Raw genomic sequence first — 27176 nt, 5'->3', positions numbered from 1 at the left:
GTGAGATTAACTGATGATTGTACATTTTACAATGAAAGGAGAATTTTATTTAATCTTCATTTTTAGAAAAGGCTGATTTTCTTAAAATAGCCCTGGCGATTGCTGTAAGTGGGTATGTGGGTGTGGTTGAACTCACTTTGTTTTTCCATTCTTAAATGTCAGAGAAGTAAATTCCAAGTTTCAGAAGCATAGCCTGGAGACAAAACACTCATCTGAATCACCCCTTTTGTTTAATTAAAAAAATAGAAAGCCCAAGCCCCTGAGATGTGCAGCCAGCTCCATTTGTGAGGAATGTCATCATAATTGGCCTCACCTCTAGGGAGGAGAAATTTTGGAGGGAGGGCTGCAGGCTGGGTTTGTCTTCGAACACCCCGTTTTGTGGCTATAAAAGCAGCGCCGGGGCAGTGAAGACACATCCTCTCCTCTTCCCCATCAAGCTGAATAACTGAGCTCAGCACCTTCAGCTATGGCCACCTCCTTCATGCACAGCTCTTCTTCAACCTACGGTGGTGGCTTTGGGGCTGGTGGCAGCACTCGCCTGTCCTCGGTGCGAGCAGGAGGAACCTGCCGAGCTCCGAGCATCCACGGAGGATCCGGTGGCAGGGGTGTCTCCATCTCCTCGGCTAAGTGTGTCACCTCTGGAGGAGGTGGATATGGGTTTGGTTGTGGTTATGGAGGAGGCTACGGTGGCTTCGGTGGAGGGGCTTGCTATGGTGGAGGGTCTGGCTTTGGTGGAGGGTCTGGCTTTGGTGGAGGTTTTGATCTTGGTGTGACCTTTGGTGGTGGTGATGGCCTTATCTCTGGAAATGAAAAGATAACTATGCAGAACCTGAACGACCGCCTGGCTTCGTACCTGGACAAGGTGCGAGCACTGGAAGAGGCCAACTCAGAGTTAGAAGTTAAAATCCGGGAGTGGTATCAGAAGCAAGCTCCCACCAGCCCAGCCCGGGACTACAGCAACTATTACAAGATGATTGAAGATCTCCGAGACAAGGTATGATGCTCATACGTAGAGGAGTTATAAGAATGCATTAGAACTGTGGAACTGCATGTTCCACCTCTTTAAAATAAGCTAAAATAACTGCCAAATCAATATTGAATTCCTCAACCTCAAATCCATTGTGGTCATGAGCATTCTAGCAGAAAAGAGTAGATTTTTCTCAATTGAAAAGCTCGATATGATAACCTGAAAACGTGGTGTTTGATGACATTCAAATGATTGCACTAAAAGTTAGCAAAACGCGGCTAAATGTGTTTAGAATGATCAATACATTTATTCAGTCAAGTAATAAAGAATGTGACAGGTAGGCCTCGAAGGCTGGAAGAACAACCCTGCTAGCTACAGATAAGATCAGGTGTTGTACAAACGTATTTTCTAATTGTGTTTCTAATTTGTGTTACACAAAGGTATCTCAGCTCTCTGATTTGCATGTGGAATGTGCAAAGAGCATAGCATTGTTGTTTTTTCTCTATAGAAGTGGTAAGAATCACAGTGTGGCCAAAGAGCAACATAATGGATGGAAATGGCTATTGCTTCCCAAAAATCAGGTTTAACCAGTGACACCACAACAAGGGTCCGTTTCCTTGTACCTTCTTTGGTGGTTTGCAGCCTCAATAGCTACCGACTGTGTACTCAGGACCGTGATACTTCACCAGCGCTCACAGGACCTTTTTTCTGTGTTTCTTAATGGTCAGATCCTCGCAGCTACTGTGGACAATTCCAAAGTGGTTCTGGAGATGGACAATGCCAGGCTGGCTGCAGATGACTTCAGAATGAAGTAAGTTTAGCTGGGGCGCATTTGCCCGCTCCCTCTCTCAAAACAGTTTTTTTGAAGTTTAGCATTACTTTTTATCTAGAAAATAAAGTTCTTCAGTCGCTGAAGGACACATTTTGAAATTATGGATAGGTATTTTTCCTTGACAACTTCTGATGACAAAAACCCCTGGCAAACAGATTCAATGTGATGAAGGATCAGCTGGGAATATCAAGCTGAGAGAACATAATATCCAGATCACTGAGCTGTTCACACAACCAAGTACAGCTCATGTCTTAGCTTTTCAGTGATGCTCTGAACTGTTTTTACCAGCCTAAATCACACGGGAGAAGACAAGAACAGGTTGGGCTTTTCACTTAAAATGAACAGAATGGCGTGAAGAGATCACTGTTTGGTTCCAGTAGAGCCTAATTCGGGGCTTACCCAGCTGATGGGCTCAGCAGTGCATTAGACACTGCTGAAAAGATGATAAAGGAACTTGTGCAACTGATTAATCTTGCAGTGAAGCACCTGCAGGTTTACATTGAGTCCTAGAATCGGTGCTTTCCTTCGCACCAGATGTGAGAGGACACTGCAAACGGCCTGTCCTGTGTGACAGCTTGTCTGTTCATGCTGATAATCATTCTTAGATTGTGCAAAGTGAAATGCCATATATTCCTCAAGAATAAAATCGGATGGCAATGCATGTATTTCATATGTCATAGCTGGATGCTGGGAAAAAAAACATCTTTACCCAGTTTACACTTCATTTATAGCCCACTGTTCCTCCTACATTCAATATAAAGTTTCATGGGTTTATGGCTCTACTGATCACAAACCTGCACATATTACAGTGCTTGTTTCTTTCTCAAATTGCAGATATGAGAACGAGCTGTTCATGCGCCAGAATGTGGAGGCCGACATCAACGGGCTGCGCAGGGTCCTGGACGAGCTGACCCTGTCCAGAACTGACCTGGAGATGCAGATCGAGAACCTGAAGGAGGAGCTGGCCTATCTCAAGAAGAACCACGAGGAGGTGAGTCCAGAACAGGGCACAGAGCAAATCACTTCCCTTTGGCATTTATAAGCATATGACAGGTTCCTGAGATAGTTACGTTGAGTAAAAGGAACATAACATATGAGCATCAATGATGTTTTCCCATAAGTTACATCTGTGTGTGTATGAGTATACATAGAGTAGCGTTTCACATGTGATACTCAATAATTAAAGTACTGCATCCCACTGCATGGGTGGCAGTAAGTAAATAAGAGGGAGTTTAATCTTGTGTCCTCCGCCTTTTGCCCATGCAGGAAATGAAAGAGTATTCCAATCAGCTCACTGGAACAGTCACCGTGGACCTTGACGCTGCTCCTGGTGTCGACCTGACCCGAATTCTCGCAGAGATGAGGGCACAGTATGAAGCTCTGGCTGAGAAGAACCGTAGAGATGTTGAGGCCTGGTTCGTGACCCAGGTATAGCTCCACAAAACCAGCAAAATGACGCAGCGCCTCATTGCTACTGCCCCAGCAGATGGGGTGGGCCCTTCCTTTCTCAAAACAACTTAATTTTTTTTTTAATATACAATATATATGTGGTTTTACAGTTGCTTTCTTTCTGTTTCAGACTGAGCAGCTGAGCCACGAAGTAGCCACCCACACCACAGAGATAGAGACCGGCAAATCGGAGATCGTAGAACTGAGACGCTCGGTGCAGGGTCTGGAGATTGAGCTGCAGTCGCAGCTCAGCATGGTACGGAGCATCCCGAGCACATCACAAATCACTGCTAACACACTCTCCCCTTCCTCCCTCTCTGTCTTGCCTCTCTTTTGACTCTCTATGGGACAAATCTATGCGCTAATGCGTTCTGATGATATTCCGCTTTAGAAAGCCGGACTGGAAGCCAGTTTGCGAGACACAGAAGCACGATACTGCGCACAGCTGGCCCAGATTCAAGCCCTCATCACCGGCCTTGAGGAGCAGCTGTGCGAACTCCGGAGCGACATGGAGAACCAGAACCACGAGTACAAAATGCTCATGGACATCAAGAGTCGCCTGGAGCAGGAAATCGCCACGTACCGCAAGCTGCTGGAGGGCCAGGACTCCCTGTACGTTACTATATACAAATCCTGTGATGATTAGATAAGGTTAATAACATGACACATTGTAAAGCAGTAATTTGTGGTTGTCAAGCTGACTCCAGATTACTTAATTACAATCACTGCACACGCGGGCTTTGGGGTGCTGGCAAAACAGATGCTCTAACTCAGGCTGAACCTCCAGATCAGTTGTGCTGATCTGAAAATATAAATGCAACCATTTTGACTACATTGAATTATAGAAGGCACCAGGCTCCGTGTCTGTCTTACACAGCCCTCAGGCTGCCTTCAGCCTGAAATAACCTATAAAAACCTGGTCTCGGTATGCCTTTAGCTCTTGTTTTTTTTACACTTGTGCTCAGAAGTGAAGATTATTGTCATCATGCAGCAGTACTCTCAGCTAGAAAAGAGCTTGGTACAGAACAGAGCTTACTTCAGTAAAATCTGCTTTCCACCTACATATAGAATGACTTGATTCCTGAGGAGGTCAGTGATGCTCACTAATCACACATTTCTTCTGTTCTGTTCTACAGGTTGTCAACAGTGAACCCGAAGGACGGTAAGAAAAAATTTGACTTTTTGATAAAATAGGATTAAATAAACCTTTTTACTTAGGATTTCTTCCTTCTGGCACAGATTACATTCTCTCTGCTGTGACCGATTTCTTTATCATCTAGAGACACAAATCTAATCCTTTATCTTATTTTATGTGCACTTTTGGAACCAGTAGCTTGCCAAAACGACTGCATGAACTCCTCATGGGATTCTAAACCACAGAAATCTCCCTAAGTTACTCTGCCAATTCACACGACACAAGACAAATCCAAATCCAATATGTGATGTGCACTCTTAAATATGATATCTTAAGATATCTGAGGGCGGTTCCCCCTTTCATATGTGAAAAAGATCTTGTGAGGTAACAAACAGAAAAGCCCATCACACAGCTCTTCAGTGTGTTCCCAGTGGGTTTTATTGTCCTTAGCTGACTTGCTTTTTGTTCTCCCTCTTACAGCAGCGTCTGGAAGAGTTCACGGGAGCGTGGAAGTTGATAGAAGAGCTACCACTACTACTACTACTACTCCTCTTGATAGGAGATTCTAATAAAGAAATACTGAATCTCCTCTTGCATCTGACACCATACGGAACCCGAGCAGCCTACACATGGGCTAATGCTAAGAGAAAAAGCCTTCTACTCTCGCCAAATCACAAGAATGTAATCCAAGAGCGTGCAAAAGCCTGACGTCTTTCCTCACAGTTGTTCTCCCCGTTCAGACGATCATTTGGCTCTATGGGTCAGATGACAAGCTGGTTTTCTGTCAGTAGTTATAGAGCTTCCTTACGAAAGAACCTACACAATAAAGTTTCTGTTCTGCTTGTGCAAATACGTCCAGTCTAATGTTGGTTTTTTTTGAAGTCGGTGTGGTATTGCCACACATGCACATACACCCTCCCCAACACGGCGCTTCCTCTAACACAAACCAAGAGATGCTCACTGGATAGCAACAATAATAACTTTAATAATAATAATAAATATGATAAATGGACAGATATAAGGGTCATTAGATACTGAATTACTGATTAGATTAGATTATTAGACTCTGAGTTACTGAGTGCCTTCTTTGTCTATGACCTATTAGAGAGCAGCGTAGGGGAAAGGGACCTGGGGGTCCTGGGGACAGCAGGGTGACCATGAGCCAGCACTGGGCCCTTGTGGCCAGGAAGCCAATGGGACCTGGGGTGGGTTAGAAGGGGGTGGTCAGTAGGTCAGAGAGGTTCTCCTGCCCCTCTGCTCTGCCCTGGGGAGACCACACCTGGAATCTTGTGTCCAGTTGTGGCCCCTCAGTTCCAGCAGGACAGGGAACTGCTGCAGAGAGTCCAGCGCAGCCACCAAGATGCTGCAGGGAGTGGAGCATCTCCCGTGTGAGGAAAGGCTGAGGGAGCTGGGGCTCTGGAGCTGGACAAGAGGACACTGAGGGGGGACTCATTCATGTTCACAGATATCTAAAGGGTGAGTGTCAGGAGGATGGAGCCAGGCTCTTCTCGGTGACAGCCAGTGATAGGACAAGGGGCAACGGGTTCAAACTGGAACACAGGAGGTTCCACTTAAATTTGAGAAGAAACTTGTTCCCGGTGAGGGTGTCAGAGCCTGGCTCAGGCTGCCCAGGGGGGCTGTGGAGTCTCCTTCTCCGCAGACATTCCAACCCACCTGGACGCCTTCCTGTATATCTGTTCGTATTTCAGATGGAGGAGCTGAATCAACAAGTGATGGTCACAGGATATTTACCTGTATAAAGCAGGTGTCAAAATATTCTGCCTATACTTAAACCGCAGCCTATAAATTCAGTTCCGACTGCTTTTCATGTTCCAATTCGGTAAAACAAGTTTGGCTCACAAATAAAGCTCTCCGTGGAACAAGGAGAATTCACCATCTCATGGTGCCACCTGCTGACAAGGTTTGACTTTCTGCACTCTGCATTCCACAGCTGGCTAAAGCAGGTTCCAAAGTGTCAGCCTGACAAAGCAGAGCCCTGTCTGGGTTGGAACTAAGGTTTTTGGTCTTTTCCATGGAACCTGAACATGTGTTGATGAAAACTGTGTGGCACCTCTTCCAGTTTGAAAGGTTGAGCTCCAGAGGAGACTCTTCCCATGCCCCAGATCACCTTCGCTTTGTATTACTTGCCAGAAAATATACAATTCAGTCTTTCATGATATTCGGTGAATCTTTGAGTGGGGAGACAGAGGTTATTCTGCCTCATGAACTGTCAGTCTCACCACCAGCTGGGCTGGGAATCTCATTGAGCGATTGCACATGAAACAAAGGATCCATTTCATTTCATGTAATAATACATACCTATGTATTTATATTTCAAAGAACATGAGTTGCTACACTAGGCTAGGAAATTCAGTCTGAAATTAATCTCTGGTGGGATGAACTGAACCCCAGGATATCATTGGTTCTATCATAATTCGGGGTTTTTTCCAACTTAGACCTTCATATTTTCTCTGGTACTCTCAAGCAGCAGGGCTGATGCCAAACCAGAGCTGTTAAAAGTAGCTGTTATGAGAATATTTTGTGATAGCCATAGCTTGTGTTTATTGGAAAACAGTATCTTTAATGTTTAATTTCCCCAAACAACTCAATGTCAGCGTTTCCATACACTGGAGCAGAACTGACTCCAAGCCACGAGGAGGAGCTCAAAACCTGCCCAATGCAGGGCCTGAGATGGGGAGGCATCCCAGCAAAGGATGGGCTGCGTTCCTTATTACTGCAAAACTGCAAATGAAACAGAGAACAGAAGATTCCTTCTGGATTGTTCCAGGGTAGATAACTCTGGTTCATACAGTCACACCGGCCGCAGCGCTTGGAATGAGTAACTGTGCCAAGATCTTGTTGCGGATGAGCCGCCAAGTGCTATAAAAAGAATCCCTGCTCCCCATTGCTCCCCAAATCCGCTGTCGTACCCCTCGCTCACCAACTAGAACCACCCTGACAGACAAGGGGACCCGACAACCCCGCTGTGCCATGGGAACGCGTCCCAATTTACCACCTACTTTCCAGCACCAGGAATAAGGAAACCTTTGCAGAATCCAGACCTGCCTGTCCTGTATTTGATGGGAGAAGTTTTACTGACGGTCACTGAAACTTTGCAGAAAGGCTATTTTTGCATGATCCCAGGTCACTTTTTAGGCCTGGTAGCTTCAAATAATCAGTTGAACTTCTCAAGTGTTGCTACAAACTCACATTCTGAATATTCTCTATAGCTAAACATATAAATATCTTACTAGTATTAATACTAGCAAGAGCAAGAAATTCCTGCATTACGGTTTCAACAAGACTATTGAAATATGACTGCACCTTGAATCATGAAATATCACTAGAAAATATTGTTAAATACCTAATTCTCATGTATTTCAACTGGAAATGAGCAGCTGGGCCTTTCTCACTTTGGACTGGACTTTCAGTCAAGTGACAGAGGTTGGATAATTTCATTAAAGCTTCATGTCTCACATAGGTTGAAGCTGTTTGGTACATTAATGACAGTTCCACGTGCTTCATTTCAGGATTTATAGACTACTGTGATACTAAAGCAACAACAGAAAAGATCTTGAGAGAGACATCCCTGTCCCAGCTCTCCAGTTATTCTGTAATGGACCATAGGATTCCCCTCCAAAGAAGAAGAATATAACATATTAACTACAGGGCTAGAAAAAGCTCTGAGGCAGAGCTGATCCTGTTCCACACCTACTGATTTTAGCCACACCTCGCTATTGTAATATGAAAAGAAAAAAAAGAAAAGAAAAAGAAAAAAAGAACCAAAACCAAAAGGGAAGCAACCCGGTATGCGGCTCCGGTTCCAAATAATAACAACAATGTGTGCAGGCTCATAAATGCTTCAGAATTGACCAAGAGGAAGCACGTTTCGCGATGACACAATCTTGTTGCTGTAGTCATTCATCGAAGGGAAACTCCCACAGGAAAAGGCATAAAGCTGCTCAGGGAAGGCTAAGCAGCCGCTCAGTGCTAGGCAGTCAAACATTGGGTTGGATTCACACCAGAGCTAAGCATGGGTACCAGCCAAGGCCCTTTCCAATTTTTTTCTGGGTCCCTCAGGGGTAGTTCAGGGTGTGTTTTGGCCCAGCAAGGAACTTCTTACAGTGGTGGTGCCAGCAGCTCCCACAGACCCCTCTGGCTGGGGGGGGCAGCGTGGGGAGGCTTTGGCGAGCGCCATGGGGAAAGCATCTTCCTGGGGGGGAATGAGAAACAGACCATGCAGAACCTGAATGACCGTTTGGCTGCTTATCTGGACAAGGTCCGCTCCTTAGAAGCGGCCAACGCTCAGCTGGAAAGCTGCATCCGAGAGTGGCACAGGACAAAGTCCCACGGCAAGAGGCATGACTTGAACCAATACGAGCAAAATGTCACCGACATGCAAAGGCAGGTAAGTCAGAGCTGCAAGTGACTATCATTCTGTGCTCTTTTAAGGAATCTGGGGACTCTCTTATGCTGATGGCTTTCCTTTAAAGAAGGTTAAATAAAACCTTTTAAATGTTAGAGATACTAATGAAAGCGGTTACAGGACCTGGGTATAAACAAGGAGAACGGGATACAAGAAAGAAAAGGAGGCGAGGGGGATTCTGCAAAGACTGGTGCTAAAAGGAGGTTTTTTTGCTGTCAAGTGTTCCTTTCAGTACATGAAACTGCGCTTTGAGTAACTACATCTGGCAGAACTCAACCTTTTTGACTGCACATGTACCCAAGCGAATTACAAAGCCGGCGATGTGAAGAGGCTGCGTTCTTCACGCCGCCGGTCTGCAGACGTACCCTGGCGTTCCATTTCTTTGATTCCTGCGGTAGCAGACAATGAAACTGCAGGAGTTTTGGGTCCAATGAGCTTATGTAATCAGATGGAAAAATACTTCATTGTAATTAAGAAAATAGCAGTGACAAATTCCTTGTGGATGTTTTCACTGTAATTAAAAGGAGAATTTCTGGTTCCTGCCAGTAGTTAATATTAATGTTCAACAGTAACTCTTTCAATCTCCCAAACTCACGTGTCTTCAAATTTAAGCATATTATTAATCTGTATTCATAATGAGCATACCTAGCACTGTAATCGTCTGTGTGACTAATCAGTGTAATTAACTTTACGTAGACGTATGGGGCAAAATTCAAAGCTATTCCAAACGCGACGTCGCAGTTTTCCCTCCACTTTTTATAATACAGTTACTCGGCATTCTCAAGACCCTGAGTATTTTTGCTTTCAAAAGGGCTTGGAAATGGTGTTATCCAGTATCTTTGCTCGTTGAGGCCAGAGAGTTAATCAAAGTACTTGCTCAGTGTTAAAAGTGTTGCCTCCAGGCAGAAGATGAGGCATCCCGACCACAGCCAGCGTGTAGGGAGAGCCAGGATTGTCATCACCTCTTTCTGCGTTGAGGATAAAGAAAGGTCATCCATCTCCAGACCTATCGCTTCAGCACCTTATTTTATTTCTTTAGCTGATCCAGAGATAAAAACTTGTTCGTCAAGAATATAAATGTGTTCGTATTGATTTGGAATCAATGAATCAGGAAGATTTAGGAAGACAATGAGACGAAAAACATAATGCTGGTTGAGGTAAAGCCATCACTTTTGAGCAGGTTGTACCCAAAACTCTTATTTTGAACCCTCATCACTCAGATATCTGTCACTGGCCACAGGCACCTGTGGCCACTGATCCACTGAACTGGGCAACGATCACTCACCAGTGACAATTCAGTGGCCTAACCCAGAATTGTCACTTTCTCTCTAAATTATTGCAATTAGCCCTATGACTGCCAGTAAAATGGGTGGAAATATAGCATGAGATGGTGCAGTTCAGGATCTCCTGTGGCAGGAGCAGAATAGCAAGCAGAATTGCAACCCTGGATTTCAGCAAGGCAAACTTTGGCCTTTTCAGGCAATTGCTGGGGGAAATCCCATGGGCAAGGCTGCTTGAAGGTAAAGGGGCCCAAGATCGTTGGTTAGTGTTCAGGGACTGTTTCTACCGGGCACAAGATCAGAGCATCCCGACACGTAGGAAGTCAAGGAAGGGAGCCAGGAGAGCTGCGTGGTTAAACAGGAACTGCTGGGGATGCTCGAGTGGAAGAGGAGAGTTTATAGATCATGGAAGGAGGGTCTGGCCACTTGGGAGAATATCAGGCTGTTGTCAGAGGGTGTAGGAGGCAACTAGGAAAGCTCAGGCCTCCTTAGAATTAAACCTGGCGAGAGGGGTCAAGGACAACAGAAAGAGCTTTTTCCAACACGTGGCAGATCAAACTAACAGCAGAGGCAATGTAGGCCACTGATGAACGAGGTGGGTGCCCTGGTGACAGAAGATCCAGAGAAGGCAGAGTTACTGAATGCTTCTTTGCCTCTGTCTGCTCTGCCGGGGGCTGTCCTGAGGATCCCGCACCGCTGAGGCCCCAGAGGAAGGCAGGACAGTGGAGGAGTTTGCCTGGGCTGATGAGGACTGGGTTAGGGAGCAGTCGGGCGATCTGGACACCATAAATCCATGGGTCCAGATGGGATGCACCCGCGGGTGCTGAGGAAGCTGGTTGAGGTCACTGCTGGACCGTTCTGCATCATCTTTGCCAAGTCTTGGCAAATGGGAGAGGTGTCTGAGGACTGGAGGAAAGCAAATGTCACTCCAGTCTTCAAAAAGGGCAGGAAGGAGGACCGGGTAACTCTAGACCGGTCAACCTCACCTCCATCCCTGGGAAACCGATGGAACATCTTCTCCTTGGTGCCATCTCAAGGCATATCAGGGAGAAGAGAGTCATAAGGGGCAGTCAACATGGCTTCACCAAGGGGAAGTCCTGCTTGACCAACCTCATTGACTTTGATGAGGACATAAGATGGATGGATGGATGACGGCAGAGCGGTGGACTAAGCTGCTTCTATTCATTTACTCTCCTTAACATGGGGATTCTAGATGCTTCCTAAGAGCAGCAGGGAGTCTAAACCAGCATTATTCATCCTCACCATATGGCAACACTGAGTCTGCTGTTGGATTCTCTGTTTTCCAGATTGAGGATGGCAAGATCACCAATGCCAGTATCCTTTTACAAATTGATAATGCTAACATGGCATCAGAAGACTTCAGGCTCAAGTAAGATCTTCTTTGGTTTCCTGATTAAGTTTGAAAGAGGATTAAGCAAAATATTGCTTTTTCTTGATAATCCAATATGAAACTGATTTTACTGAGGCTTGCTGCTGATACTGGATAAATAAAACCGATGTAGAACAGAAAAAATCCCAGAAAGGATAAAAAGGATGTACAAACCACAAATGATTGCTGAACAATCTTGAGTCACCCTGTTTATGATACTTAGTTCAGGTCCTGAAGAGCAGGTTTTACAGCAGGCATTTGATACCTGTGACAAAAGGTGTTTAAAACTGTCATCTGGCAACACAAATTAACCCTTCTCTGCACCCTTCCCCAGTCCAGCCCAAACCCATTTCCTGTACTTATCACCTCCAGCTCCGCAGGGAACACCCGTCCTGCTGTATTTCTGCTTTGCAGCCCCAGTTTTGCCACAGTAAATGGGCCAGTGCTGCCTCGGTGACCGGTGCACAGTTTGATATCTGTACATTGTTGGAAGTTCTCAGAAAGCCAAAATATTTGGAAAGAAAACTTGCAGGTAGATCTTTGCAGAGGAAAGGAATTTGTTAGCCTTAGAAATCATGAAGATTTGTCTTATTTTCAATAGATGATGATCAGCTGTTAAATAAAAAAAATCTCAGCTTTTGGCAATATTGTATTGCCAAATACACTACTTAGACTCGGAACCCCAGGCGGTATCTATCCTTGCCTTTGTTATCAATCCATGCTGTCATAAAAAGGAAACAGAAGCTGATGGATTGAATGTAGAAACATTAATAACCCCCCCAAAAATGAGGTAAAGGGAGAGACACTGAGGAGCAAAATGCTTCATGTGCCCAAGGGAAGATGGGACAGGGTCCTTCTGACCTTGGCTCACTACAGATGCCAAACTGCAAGAGGTCAGAGAGGAATGGTGATAACTGGCTTTGGTGACATTTTTCCTGAAAAGTCATAATTTTGGAAAAACTACAGAGAGCACTATTGTCAATACTGTTTCGCACCTTCATTGGCAAGTTTTTGAGAGCCATGTTCTCAGAGCTCTCACAACCTGGTGGATGTTAAAATGCAAAAATGGAAAATGGAAGAAAGAGCAATTACTTCATACCATATAGGAGGAGCTGTGAGGAAGAATGAAAAACAACAATTAAACCCATCTTGTTTTTTAAGATTATCCTAGAATATTCAAATGACGTATTTTAGAAATAGAATTTGTTTCCTTGATTTTTGTTGTCCCTAGTTCCATACAAGGAGGACTTTAGCAAGTCTACCAGGAGGACTTTAGCAAGTCTATTTCTGTTCAATACTCCTCAGCCAAAGGCGAGAACGGGTCTGTTCTCAACGAGCATGTGTTATCTTCTTTCTCCTGGTGAAGGTACGAAGCAGAGAAGACTCGCAGGCAGGGAGTGCAGCTCGATGTCGAGAACCTGCGCAAGGAGCTCGACGGCCTGACCATAGTGAAAACAGACCTGGAAATGGAAATCGAAGGCTTGAGAGAAGAGCACATCCTCAGGAGGAAAGACCACGAGGAGGTAGAAAACGTTCCACTTGGTAAAATCCTATCATACGAATCTTCACTACCATGTAATTAACTTTGAGTAAGATCCACAATCTATAAATGGGATGGATGATTCAGAACCTAATCGTGCTTCTAAGGAAGCCAATAGGAGTCAGATGAGACACAAAGTTTGGGTGCTACTTTACCAAGTGAACTGGGATTTCAGGAAGGATAACAAGTGGTTGTATTTATTTTCTCCCACTCTTTTCTAGTCACCTGCCCATCTGTCATACGTAGCTAATAATAACTTACGCATTCAACAGAAAATGTTCTCAGAAATACTTAGATATAAATACACAGATTTCAAGTCAATAGGAAATGTTGCTGGGTGCTGTTCAGTTTTATTTATCACAGACTTTCCCCTCAGCTCTGGATATACCAGTTCACAGCACCACAGGAACACGGAGGGGTTGCGGTTGGAAGGGACCTCTCCAGGTCACCTTGTCCACTCTCCCAGCCCAATAGGGACACCCAGGGCAGGTTGACCGCAATTGAACAGACCTCAAGTTCTGGAAGGATCCGAATTTAAAAGAACGGTTGGTGAAGTAAAGTGAAATTACTTATCCTTGCAAAAGCCTAAGCACAATAATTTATTATAATAATAATTGTCAAAAAACATGCTGCTCTGAATCCTTCCGCAGCTCTACCGCAGTGGTGTCTGTTATTCCCACATATATAATACCACTGCTTGACACGGTGCTGTTGTCAGCTTGCGTGATCTGCTGTTGTTTTCAGTTATTACCTAATGCAGAACCAAACATCCTACTCAGTATCTGTGGGTTATTAAAATGGAGAATGGAAACACAAGGGTTCCACAGCAGTAGGTGAAGCTGTTTTGGGTTGACCCCTTCTGGCCAAGGACACCCCTAAAGAGCTGTAACACAGCAGCAACCAGCGGAGCCACCAGTGCGCCCAGTCGATCCCAGTTTGGAGGCCGTGATGTCATTCCCTGCAATGCTGCTTCGCCCGGGCGCTTTGGAAAATGGCACCTCGCACACAAGACTGTGCTACACCAAAAGGAATGTTACCGTACCTGCTCGACTTGCCCTGTAATTATGTTGTTTACACAGTAATTATACGCTTTAATCCAATTATTGCTTTAACAATTACATAGAACTTTTACATTACTCCCCTGTAAACTTAGTTATAGTTCCATAAATATTAACATACAGGGTAAGAAAGATTAAATTACTGTTAGATTCTCATCAAAGGCTTTGGGTTCCTGATACATAAATCAATAAAAAAGGTTAGTGCTTCTTCATTAAGTCTGTATCTTCCAGAAACATTATATGAAAAGATCTTCCAATGGTTTTTACTAAGTTCTCTAGCACAGAAAAGCAGATACAAGTCACTGGTTTAAGTCACATCACAGTACTATCCATACATGAATATATGTAAAAATTAACCTACCATAAGGAAAAAATATTTGGGGTGTTGTGAGAGGATGGAACTGAAGAAAACAGGAATTAAAACTTCCCACTTTCATACACAAGTTCGCTTGTTTCCTCTGCTAATATCTCAATAGGACATGGAAGCAAATCGCTCATCACAAGACTTCAAAGTCAATGTAAAAGTAAATGCGGCACCTCCCGAAGACTTAGCCAAGATTCTAGCAGAAATAAGAGAAGATTATGAAGCCATAATCGAAAAGAATCGTCAAAGCCTGGACAGCTGGTACAGAGAACAGGTAACAGCTGTTTTCTGCTCACTTCAAGCCCCCTGTTGCCGTCTGTGAGTGGTCAGAGTCATTTAAGCTCTTCTCCTGCGTTTGGTTCCAGAGCACAGCGATGGCCCTGGCAGCAACGCCGAACCCCGAGCAGATCCAGCGCAACGAGAACGAGATCAAGGACCTCAAACGCACTTTGCAGTCCCTGGACATCGAGCTGCAGGCGCAGATGAGCAAGGTACCTATTGTCGGCATCTCTTGGCGCTGTCCTTTCATATGTTCTCAGAAACCACCACGGACCAACTCTACATTTAAATCCACAGCCTAGCATAAATTTGTTGTAGTTATTAAAGTATCAGTGAAATGGGAATTTGGCCCATTCTTGGATTTGCCAGAATATGCCAAGTAGATTCAGCAAGCAACCCCAAGGAGTGAAAAATATGTGTCTCTCCTTAGAACAAAAAAAGGGGAGAAGAAAAAGAAGAGATAGGATAGCTCACTGCAGGATCTAGAAAGAAAAAATGTCCAAGAAGACAGACAGGAATACAAATTCCGTATTTACAACCCCTGCTATAACACATGAAATACATGAAGTGTGAAAAACACTGACAGGGAATCTTCAAAAATATTCCTCGGCTCTTGCACAGGTTAAAGCTCAAATACTCATGACTTGAAGACTTTGGAGCAATTCTGGACAGTAAATGCAGAGCTGGTAAAAGAGCCAACAGGTCCAGGAGCGCAGCTTCTGAGCAGACAGAACACACAGGGGTAAATCACTCAGGTTTTGCCTCTCATTATGCACACATGACGCAGCTCCATGATCCTGCTGTCTTCACATGAATAGTCATGCACATGCATAAGTGTTTCAACCGCCACAGTCTTAATTTTTGCAATCTTCTAGCTAGAGACCCAATTTCCTGGCGTTTTTTGCGTTATATCTCCCCATAAATAGTAACCGTGGTATTCTCTGCTCTGGCAGAAACACATGCTGGAAGACACCCTAGCTGACACTCGGAATTACTACGCTGTTGCGCTTCAAAACATGCAGCAGATCATCTCCAAATGTGAGGAAGAGCTGAGCCAGGTCCGTCACGACACTAAGCAGCAAAATAACCAATACAAGGTGCTTCTTGGGATCAAAACCCGGCTGGAGAAGGAAATCTCCACTTACCGCCTGCTGCTGGAAGGGAATGTTGACGGGTAAGGAAAAGCTGCCCGGACTGGAATAGATGAGAAGACAGTTCTCATATTTGGGTTATTTATTTGTTTGTTTGTTTATGCTTAATGAAAGCTTGCGAGTTCCATACTACATCAAGGGTTGGTATTTTAATGTGATGGGTCATAATAAAAAGCCTGAGCCACTTAGTCTACAGAGAAACTTGTACCCATGTAATTTGGATCACCTAAATTAATATAACTTTTTATTAAAAAAAAAAAAATCTACATTCCCACAGCATGCCTATCTCAGCATAGGAAAAACGCCAATCTCAGCAAAATTCGCAGTCATTTCCAACCTTCAAAACAAGTTCCAGACCTAAAAGAAGCCTGGAGATGAATTCAGGTGATTTTTGGCCAGTCAGCTGCAGGTCACGGTGTGGACAGGACACCCCTCTGCTCATGGCTCTGGGCTTGGTCTGAAATCTCTGCATCTCTCTATCCTTATTCTTCTTATTATTATTATTATTCTCTTTGTATATACAGAGTATGTCATAGAAAATCAGAAAAGGGAGGATTAGCAGCCTTTATAACCAGAAATCTCAGGGAGGCAGGACAGTATGGCACCAGGTACAGGGTTATTTTTCAGAAGCCAAAATCAGATCAACTTGAGCAACTCAGAACATATGAAAAACTGTGCAACTGCCCCAATAAAAGCAGTAATGAATGTACACAGGAACAGGTTCCCATGGGAATATCTGTACCTATGGGGTTGTAGCTGGGCTTGCATCAGTGGGGCATCACTCTAGAGCTGATGAAGGCTGGGAGACCTCCCATAGCCCTGGAGTGAAACCGGTGTGCTCAGCTCGCTCTCGGAAACACCTGCACACCAATGTGTGCAGCATGGGGAATAAGCAGGAGGAATTAGAAACCTGGGGGTCCTGGGGACAGCAGGGTGACCATGAGCCAGCACTGGGACCTTGTGGCCAGGAAGCCAATGGGACCTGGGGTGGGTTAGAAGGGGGTGGTCAGTAGGTCAGAGAGGTTCTCCTGCCCCTCTGCTCTGCCCTGGGGAGACCACACCTGGAATCTTGTGTCCAGTTGTGGCCCCTCAGTTCCAGCAGGACAGGGAACTGCTGCAGAGAGTCCAGCGCAGCCACCAAGATGCTGCAGGGAGTGGAGCATCTCCCGTGTGAGGAAAGGCTGAGGGAGCTGGGGCTCTGGAGCTGGACAAGAGGACACTGAGGGGTGACTCATTCATGTTTACAGATCTGTAAACATGATATCATAGTAGCATGAGGTCTTCTTCAAATCAGTGAGAAGAAAGGGAGGAATAACTTATTGAAATTAGTATAATCATTATTTTTTCTCTGTTTTATTATATTTACAGGACAGCAAGAAAATCTGAATCAAAAGCTACAGGTAAAAGTCCCTTATTTTGTTCTCTATAGTGCCTCTTAATTATTGTCACTTCCAACCAAATTTTACTCAGAAAAATTTTAATCTTACATTCACGAGCTATGAAGGGTTTGCACAGCAGTTAATTCTCATGTAGGCCATATTTGAGAATAGTTTCAGTGATTCATGGGCCTCATGGAGTGCTGCGCTTCAGAGAACATTCCTGCTGTGTCTGCCCATTTGTGGACTATCTTCAGACTGCCCTGTTAGTCAAACATTGTCCAAAGCTCAGACTCGAGCCTAAAGCTTTCATGGTCTATGAGGAGGCACAGAGACTAAGCGCGGTGACTAAAACAGTGTTAGGGCTGGAGAGTAAACAGAAAATCTGCATGTCTGCAAACTCCTATTCTGGCATGAGCATGACCTGCAGACATTCCGGATAATGTGCTCTGAAGTTGGATTTGCATTGGCTGGGATGCAGCTGGCTTATTCATCTGCCATGACCTGGGCAGGACACAGGGTGACAATAATGAGTATTGACTTAAAGGGGAACATGTAAAGATAAATCAGTCAAGGAGGCAGCTGGTAAATTAGTGTAAATGAAGCTTTCCCTGCATCATCTTGTCTCAGCATTGCTTCTTGTTTAATTAACCTGTTTTTTATTATGATTTCTCTCAGAACGCGCTGCGCTGGCTAATCGGAAGATCAAAGCGATTGTCCATGACAGCGTGAACGGGCAGGTGGTATCATCCACCATCAACGAGATCCACCAGCAAGCGTGAAATCAAAAGTTCTGCTGACGACTGGTTTTCTGCGCCACCACCAGCTGCACGTTGGTCTCCCCATGTGTCAAATGGGGACACTACAGTGAACTCTCCCCTAAAATGATTTGAAGCCTAACAGGGAAAAATGCCATACAGAGCTAGGTGTAGCTGGTATGGTTATTTTAAAGAGCTTTTAGACATCAAAATGCCAAAGAAAAGCTATTCATTGAAAATGACTGGCTGAGCTGGTAATGTATGTATTAAGCACATCTCGCGGGGGCATGAATCTCTACCTGTGATTCATTTATTGCTCTGCAAATTAAGTGTAATTTAAAGTGAATAATCTCTCAGCTTTTCTCCTGGTCTTATGGCTCTCATCATATACCTCACTGCAGCCAATAAATTCTTTTCAATTACTCCTTCTGGTTGTTGGAATTTCCAATTTTGCTTTTTCTTATATATGCAGCAGCGCTACTAACATCGGTCAAGGCTGCAAAAGCCTCATTGTTGCAGGAGGTTTAAAACTGGAAGGACGCAAAAAAAAGAAGAAAAGAGTCAACACAAGTTAGAGTTGACGTTTACATAAGCAAAACTATTTGATTTCCCTGTATACGACTTTTCAATGCCGCTGTTTAAAACAGCATCAGCAGGATTGTTGTAAAGTCCACTTTGCTAAAACAGTCACCCTAGAAACACTTTACTCTTCAGCTTTATCTGTCTTTACACACTCCTTCAAAGATTATAAGTACTTTCCAGATACTGTAATTCTTTCTCAGTGACCCATTTAATTCAAAAAACCATTTGAGCTCAATCATTGACTCAGCAGGAGACCCGGCAGCAAAAAGATAATTTCCAGCAATACACAAAGCTAAAAACTGAGCAAGAAAGAGAAATATCGCAGAATCACAGAATGTATCACAGAATGTCAGGGGTTGGAAGGGACCTGTAAAGCTCATCCAGTGCAATCCCCCCATGGAGCAGGAACACCCAGATGAGGTTACACAGGAAGGTGTCCAGGCGGGTTGGAATGTCTGCACAGAAGGAGACTCCACAACATCCCTGGGCAGCCTGGGCCAGGCTCTGCCACCCTCACCACGAACAAGTTTCTTCTCATATTTAAGTGGAACCTCCTGTGTTCCAGTTTGCACCCATTGCCCCTTGTCCTGTCCCTGGTTGTCACCAGCAGAGCCTGGCTCCATCCTCCTGACACTGCCCCTTTCCATATTGATCCCCAGGAATGAGTCCCCCCTCAGTGTCCTCTTGTCCAGCTCCAGAGCCCCAGCTCCCTCAGCCTTTCCTCACACGGGAGATGCTCCACTCCCTGCAGCATCTTGGTGGCTGCGCTGGACTCTCTGCAGCAGTTCCCTGTCCTGCTGGAGCTGAGGGGCCACAGCTGGACACAAGATTCCAGGTGTGGTCTCCCCAGGGCAGAGCAGAGGGGCAGGAGAACCTCTCTGACCTACTGACCACCCCCTTCTAATCCACCCCAGGTCCCATTGGCTTCCTGGCCACAAGGGCCCAGTGCTGGCTCATGGTCACCCTGCTGTCCCCAGGTCCCCCAGGTCCCTTTCCCCTACACTGCTCTCTAATAGGTCATTCTCCAACTTATACTGGAAGACTGTTTAGTCAAGGAAGACTGTAAAGCAGAACGAAGACAGACAAAATGGAGCATAATGACTGTCTGTACAGATTTACATTCCAAAGTCAACGTTTGCATATAAACTGGTGTGTTCAGGGCAGTCTCATATTCATGAGCAAAATTGTCATCGCACTCTTTCGTACCTACTCATAAGGGACATCCATACAGGATCCCTCTCGCCTGCTTTGCTTTGAAACAAGGCTCACAAAAGTGACAATTTCAAAGAAGATGCAGATTTAACATAAACAAAGTCCATCTCTATACAATGTTTTCTTACCGGCATGTTAGGACCAGTTCACTATTCCCCTTCCCTCCTCAACTCTCCACCCTTGTTGCAGAAAGAGATCCCAACAGCATTGAATGGATTACCTAATGGTTTCTTTAAATTGGGTAAAACTTGTAATACAGGATTAGTAACTCTTGGCTAATTAACAATGTCCTTCCTTATGGCTTACCAGATGCAACAAGACCTGGTATTTGCAGCATCTGGACAAAATGTGCCTGGGTTTGCTGAGAACAGTTTGCTGTGTTAAAGCTGTAGTTCTCTTAGTTCTCTTATGAAATTTACAGGGCACAACCGCATTGCTGTGATACAAATAACTACAAAAACTTCTAAGCAGCCCCTTATTTCTAAATCAAAGTAGCTGTGCTTTGTGCGAAGCTTTGATTTTGCTGATGTACAAGGAAAGATGGAAGAATGAATAGTTTAAGTGCTTTATAGACCACACGTGTCCTTATTTCACCGGCTTTCCTCATGTCCTGCTGTCCCCACATGCCTGTTATATTCTATGGTAAAAATTGCTTATTTCTGGGGAGTTTTTCATGGTTTCAGAATATGTATAATTGCAGATTTTCTCTTTGTTGAACAGCTTATGAGCCTGTGTCACCGGCCATATGTTGTCCTGTATCTACTGGTTATTCATTATTTCGGAATCTGTGTTCTGGTAGATAAGCCATGCATTTCTAAATGTATTTAGGGTAGGTCTGCACCCTGAATAATAAACAATGATATTAATATTTACCCCTTGCATGCACTGTCAACATTACACTCTCACGACACGCTGAGAGATGAACTTAGGGAGATAACAAAAGGGGGAAGTATTATTTTATTGCTTGAGAAATTAGAAAAAGAGATGACACAACTTGCTTAAGGCTGCAAAGAAAGGCCCTGATAGCGACTAAATTAGAATTCATCACTTCACAGCTTCTACTTAGCACAGCTATTAGATAACAGAACTTCCGCGCAGTTACAGCAATTCTTTCTGTATCTGATTGCGCTGGAGAGAGAATTAGATGGATTCGTCTCCAGTGCGAACTACCGGTCAAGACCCTACACATCCTTCCGTATGTTCTTCAACCTACATGTGCCTATAGCCCTACTGAAGTAAGTCCTGTACAGAACACTATGTCTGAGTCTCTTTGGTGATTTTGTAATATTGGGGAAACTTTATTAAAGAGATGTTCCCCAACCTGGGAGACGCTCATTGTACTGAAACTGCTTGAACTCTGCCAGCTGGTGTTTATTCTACTTCATTATTAAATATACACAGAAGAGCTGTTTCAACAACAAGGGAATGACTGACTCAGGCCCAAAGAAATCGCAATGTCAAATTTGGAGTATCATAAAAAAAATAACACAAAGTGAATATATTCTATTTCCCATAAATGGAATGGGACAGCAAAAAAGGATCAGAAGGAGATAATGTCATTTCTAAGTCTAAACGAATGATGCAACGAAAGTTTTGCAAACTAACAAGCCACAGGAACTCACAGACTATAAAAGGAGGCTGAAACCATCGGCATTCGCAAATCACTTCTGGTAGTTTCACCTGCCATTTAAGGAAGTCCTGCACTAAATAATCCTCCAACGTGATTTATAACAGACTTGACTGCACTCCAGAATGCGCGTGAGTCACAGCTCATTTCACCTGTAGAAATGTTCAAACTTATTAAGGTGCATTACAATAGGCGCTTTGGTAGGTGAATTGTTGATCCTCTGGGAGAAGTTTGCAGTGAGGTAATGCAGTCACGGTCTGTGCTGTTCATCACACATTCTTTCTGGTGATGTGGCCACACGTTGGCACGTTTCTCTCTTATTTATGAACAAGACATTCATGCAAAATGCAAAATTTATGCTTTCTGCCCGCCTTGTTAATACAGAGGCAAAAATAATCAAGTCATTTCAGCAGAAGGAGGGAAAATCTTGCTTTTATAACACTGCTAAAGACACCGTTTGCATGCTGTTATTGAAGCAGAGAGAATGGGCACAAGAGCTGGTGAAATATTTCACAATGTCCACACCCTGACCTATAAAGGTTTCTAAAGTTTTGCTGGGAGATGCCTGTTCCTGTGTATGAATCATTAGAAAAGGGAAGATCTATAAACAGGGAAGCAAGGAAAGAATAATGCTGGAGAGACCAGCACCCCCCGGCCTCCCCACATCCTGAATTATACAGCAAGAGCATCCCAATTATTCACTCTACTCGTCCATTTGGCTTTGTGAAATCACAAGTAATTTTTCATTATCTATTGCTTCCTTATAATCCCTTCCTCAGTAAGTTCTTTTGTTTCTTTTCACGTTGTATGCTTGTGATATTTCTAATTGTATGGCTGTGCTAAAACGACCTACTCGAGCCACATGTCCATGGGTTGGCATCAAAGAATCATTTGCAAAAATATCACATTAAACATAAGCGTCAAAACACAGCTTGGACATTCCTTATGGTAGGAGCTCAGAGCTGATGATGTACCAGACATGACCTAATGGTGAAACAGGTGTGTGGCGGCCGCTTCTGGACACCCTCATTTGCCTTTGCAAGGTCTGAATATGCATCAGAAGCTTAAAGGTACAAAACCATAACACCAGCTGTGGTAAAACCACTTTCAATAACTATCTAGACTTCAGGGGTGACTTTTTTGTTGTTTCCCGGCGTCCTAAGCACAAGTCAATAGGAGTTAAGTTGCTAGGCTGTTATTATGGTCTATAGAAAGCAACAAAAATTAAGAAAATGTATTTCAGTTTAGAGGAATAATAATTTGGGACAGGGAAAAGAGGGGGAAACAACCAAGCTGAAGTAGCTGCAGAAAATGAACCCACCACATTTTCATTCCTTATTAATGAGACCAATTATCAATTTTTGGAAGGCATTTTGCTGCTGCTTAGTCCATCTCACCACAGCACAGTCTCAATCCAAGACATTCTGCGCATGGACACGTTTCACTGGAAATAACTTTGTTGCTATGCAGGAAAAAATTGCTGTCTAAAAATTAAGACGCTTGAGCATCAGTCATAAAGAAAGGGGAGTGATTTGAAAGGATAATGAACATTCCTGTCCCCAAAAACTCCGCTTTCAAGACTTAGAAAGCCAGATAATACTTGTTGCCATTGCTTACAAACTCACCACCATACACAACGCTAAACTCCTGTAATTACGGCTTGTGGCTGCAAAGCTAAACATTACCTTAAACATTTGGCCACGAGAGTTATGCGAAAAATTTCTCTTCTGGATATAAGACCAGAAAAGTGGGTAATACGTGAAATTTTGTTATGTAATGTGTGAATGGCATTAACCGCGTTCAGGTTCCAGCCCGGATTTGCCCGTTGCGGCGCACAACAAGCAGATTTGCACATGTAACTCTCTTAAGACGGCGTGTGGTGGCCTCTAGTGACAAACAGGGATATTATACTGTTCGACACACAGTGTTTCTGCTCCAAATAGCGACCAAGTGTGGTCTGAGCCTGACCCCAGGAACCACTCGCTCCTCCTGTCCCCGTGCCCCATGTTTCCTAATTGGAAACTCCTGGTGAAGCTTTTGTATAGTGGACATTCCTAAAAGCGCACAGCTTTCTCAAGAGATGTATTTCCATCCTCTTTTCATTGCTTTTCAATACATGACTGCCTGACACAGATCCTGAAGCTGGAGTTCTATCCCAGGTTTCTTCTCTTTACAAAGCCAACAACCTACACAAATAGGAATACATGCAATACAGTGTGAGCGTACATAACCACTATAGCTTATTATTGGTGTGTGCACATATTTGCATGGGGCCATGAAAATTGTATTTGCCTAACTGAATCATAAAAATGATTCAGTTCAGTAACTATTTCAGCATTATGGAACTGAGAAAAAACAGTGAGCTGAAATACCCCCCATCTTACAGGTTCTCATTCCACTGACACCTCGCTTGCACATCATTTCTACAAGGGAAAAAGATCTGCCTGGTAGTCTCTGGGATTATATTAGAGCTGGTATTAATGATACTTTTAGGGTAGAAAAAAGAGAAGGTTCATTTGTATGGCCCGGAGCTGTTGTTGTTGGCACTGACATCTGATCCTACTCGAGGAGAGCAGCTAAGACAGGAAAGGCAGCTCCTGACTCTCATTTTCACCCTGTGGTTGGGGAAGGATGCAACCAACACATTGACTCCAGCATCACTCCAAGACCTGGAACACTTCTTTAAGTTCCATATTGTTTAATGTTATAAATATACCTCTCTGGTCAAAAGCTCAAAAGAGAAAGAAATAAGATGGAGTGTTTTGATGATTAAGATATTTTCATCGGACAAAAGACATAAAGGAGAGGGAAATGAGGAAAAAAATATATACGTGAGGAATCCCAGAATGTCAGGGGTTGGAAGGAACCTGGAAAGCTCATCCAGTGCAATCCCCCCGCCCGAGTACGACTTCCCCTTGGTGAAGCCATGTTGACTGCCCCTAATGACCCTCTTCTCCCTGATATGCCTTGAGATGGCACCAAGGAGAAGTCGTTCCATCAGTTTCCCAGGAATACAGCGTAAGATCTTATGCTGCAAATGTTCAGAGCTTCAATGAATCCACCTGAGTTCATCATCTGGATCTTTTTGTTGTCTGATCACACTCAGCAAAGCACAAAACATCTTTACTCTTTGGGCAGTCTTCAAGGGCGCAGCATCCACATTAACACACGGTGCAAAGGTAGTTTAGTTTGTTTTCCAGGTGGAGAATTGTCCTAAGCACTTTTTTTTTTTTCACTCATTCAGAAAAATCTTAATTTAAAACCTGCTATTGGCTCACACCTACATGAAGAATTCACTTTGATTTTCCCCTCAAAGCTCATCTTACAACCCTTCCCTTGGTTGTAAACCAGTTGTATGGCACAAATTGGGAAGTAACTTCTCACAAATGGGTTAAGAAGGCTGGGAATGTCTCAGACACAGAAATACTGAATACTGGAAAATGGCTGGAATATTCAACAAGGAATTCCTCTTCCCTGAGTGCACTTTGTACAGTAGGAGTCCTTTCAGGACTGCATTGTAAGAGATCTTTCACATTCACATTATTACAACACAACATCCAAACTGAGATCAGCTACATAGGGACTAATTAACAGGCATTGGATTTCACTCATTGAACGGATCATCACTAGAGACTGAACTACAAGACTTTTCTTCATTTAACTCTCTAGGTCAGCATGTGTACCTCCTAAAAGCAGCATAAATGCAGAACCAAAGCTGGGTGTGTCTTTTTTCCTTGGACTCTCAACACCGGTTACCACAACTGGTTAGTAAAGGTGAGTAATACTGAATGGCACGCACATGTTATCTTAACTCCACACGACTTATCTTCATTACTCTCTAGTACATACTAAACTTCTGCCACACCAGTGGGGTTTCTTCATGAAATTGAACAATTTATGAGCGTTGCCCTGAATGTTTTATTGCCGGTACACACAAACCACTCCATCCGCACACGTCACTGGAGGGAAGTGTTGAGCATGGGTCGCAGACTGTTCCTACAGAGCATTCCCAGCTGAGTCAACTGCTGAACCAAAGTGTCAGCACCACTTCTTTAACATTGAGCAAAACTGCACACATTGGGTAATACATTCTTAATGCAATTAGCTTTTGATATTTAAACTACCTTGCTGCTTTACCACATGGAGGTGAGATAGTTGTGACAACAAAGATTAGGAATTTGACCACCAAAAGCCCATCTAGACCTTCCATGACAACTTTTTGCATCTAGAGGCAAACATGAAAGCCAACAAATAACCTTTGTCATTTGCTCAGTAACAGAAAAAATGAAAGCTGCAAGTGATGCTTATCAGAAATATCATCAAGGTAACATGGAAACTGATTTTAATAAATACAAAGACGACAACGCAAAACATTTACTCTTAAATAGACTATCATATAACACAGTCAGAGAAACAGGCACTGAAATATATCACCAAGACATGTAAGTGCAGCAGGATCTCTTGCTGTATTCCTCTTACAGTTTTAAAGGTGTAAGGTCGGCCCTACCAACACAATCAACGCAGTCTGACTCTTTTTAACAAACAAAAGATGAGCCACCTTGGGTTTCCATAGTGACAGACCAAACGATATGGCCACTGTACTTTGGTTTCAACGATCATAAATGTTATTCATTATCAGTTACACCCAAAGAAGGTCAAGGTCCAAAGACAATCCACAGCATCCTCCTGCAAGGAAGTTCTGCCCTGAATGCTGATCATGTTGGTTTGGAGAAAATGTATTTGCAGCATAGTTAAGTATGACAGACAAACTCTTTACCTTGATCCAATATTATTTAGACTAATCTGTAGCACAGTAACTTTAAAAACTTACCAGTACTGATTCCACAATATCCCAGGTTAAGTGTCCTCAAAAACATGAAGGTGCTTCCAATACAGCTTTATGCCCCTTTTATGCCCTTAGTGTCCCACCGATTTCCTTGCCCCAAGGTTGAAGATCAGTATGTAGAGCAGCTGTTTTCACTAATTCAATCAATGTGTTAGTTGCTCCACCTGCCTGGCAGCACATGAATAATACACAGAAGTACTGTTGAGTGCAATGCCCCAAGGACCTACACCTACATGTGGTCCCATTGCCCATCTGCTGCCTGCTGCACCAGTAACCCCCAGCAACCAGTTTCTTCCCTTGCTTCCCATTTTCCCTCTGCATTTCTGTATCAAAAGTATATACCAGAGTCAGTGCAGGAACCTTGGTACAATTAGAAGTGGGATGGTTGGGTTTCTTCATGGGCTGAGCCCCAGAGGAAGGCAGGACAGTGGAGGAGTTTGCCTGGGTTGATGAGGACTGGGTTAGGGAGCAGTCAGGCGATCTGGACACCCATAAATCCATGGGTCCAGATGGGATGCACCCACGGGTGCTGAGGGAGCTGGCTGAGGTCATTGCTATAGAGAGGTTGGCTGCAGCTGTACTGTTATAAATGATTCAACAGTTCATTTGTGTTTTATTTGTTATTCAAAATAACAACAAGCCAAACTGCCTGGGGGCCTTTTCTCAAGCACAGACGAACAGATGAAAACCCTTTTACATTATTTGGAGCGTGGGGACAATATGGTGCGTGCTATTTGTGCTGACACCAGGTCCACGATGTGTCAACAGAGGTGGGGTTTATAACCATTGTGCTTCCTCTTGGAAACAGGGTATAAAGGTTTACAGAGCACACACGGCTCCTCACATCGGCTGCTCGCGCTCTGTGTAGGTTTGGCTGCTGCACTTCAGAAGGCGAAGAAGACAA

General features: G+C 43.9%; 2 protein-coding genes across 2 annotated transcripts; both read left to right on the top strand.

The window, feature by feature from the left end:
• Nucleotides 1-466: 466 nt before the first annotated feature.
• Nucleotides 467-4952, top strand: LOC308049872 (keratin, type I cytoskeletal 15-like; the record flags this gene model as incomplete). Its single annotated transcript, XM_080359742.1, has 8 exons — nt 467-994; nt 1696-1778; nt 2634-2790; nt 3066-3227; nt 3379-3504; nt 3640-3860; nt 4385-4410; nt 4864-4952. 8 exons carry the CDS (start codon nt 467-469, stop codon nt 4950-4952), a joined length of 1392 nt encoding a protein of 463 aa, XP_080215868.1.
• Nucleotides 4953-8232: 3280 nt separating this feature from the next.
• Nucleotides 8233-18029, top strand: LOC308049753 (keratin, type I cytoskeletal 23-like; the record flags this gene model as incomplete). Its single annotated transcript, XM_080359571.1, has 8 exons — nt 8233-8791; nt 11397-11479; nt 12846-13002; nt 14554-14715; nt 14807-14932; nt 15674-15894; nt 17240-17271; nt 17926-18029. Exons 1-8 carry the CDS (start codon nt 8417-8419, stop codon nt 18027-18029), a joined length of 1260 nt encoding a protein of 419 aa, XP_080215697.1. The 5' UTR covers nt 8233-8416.
• Between the last annotated feature and the right edge of the window lie 9147 nt (nt 18030-27176).

This window comes from Nesoenas mayeri (genome assembly GCF_963082525.1).
Source record: "Nesoenas mayeri genome assembly, chromosome: 26".
Lineage (NCBI taxonomy): Eukaryota > Metazoa > Chordata > Aves > Columbiformes > Columbidae > Nesoenas > Nesoenas mayeri.
Note: the sequence above shows the minus strand (reverse complement) of the source record. Positions and strands in the feature narration are given on the sequence as shown.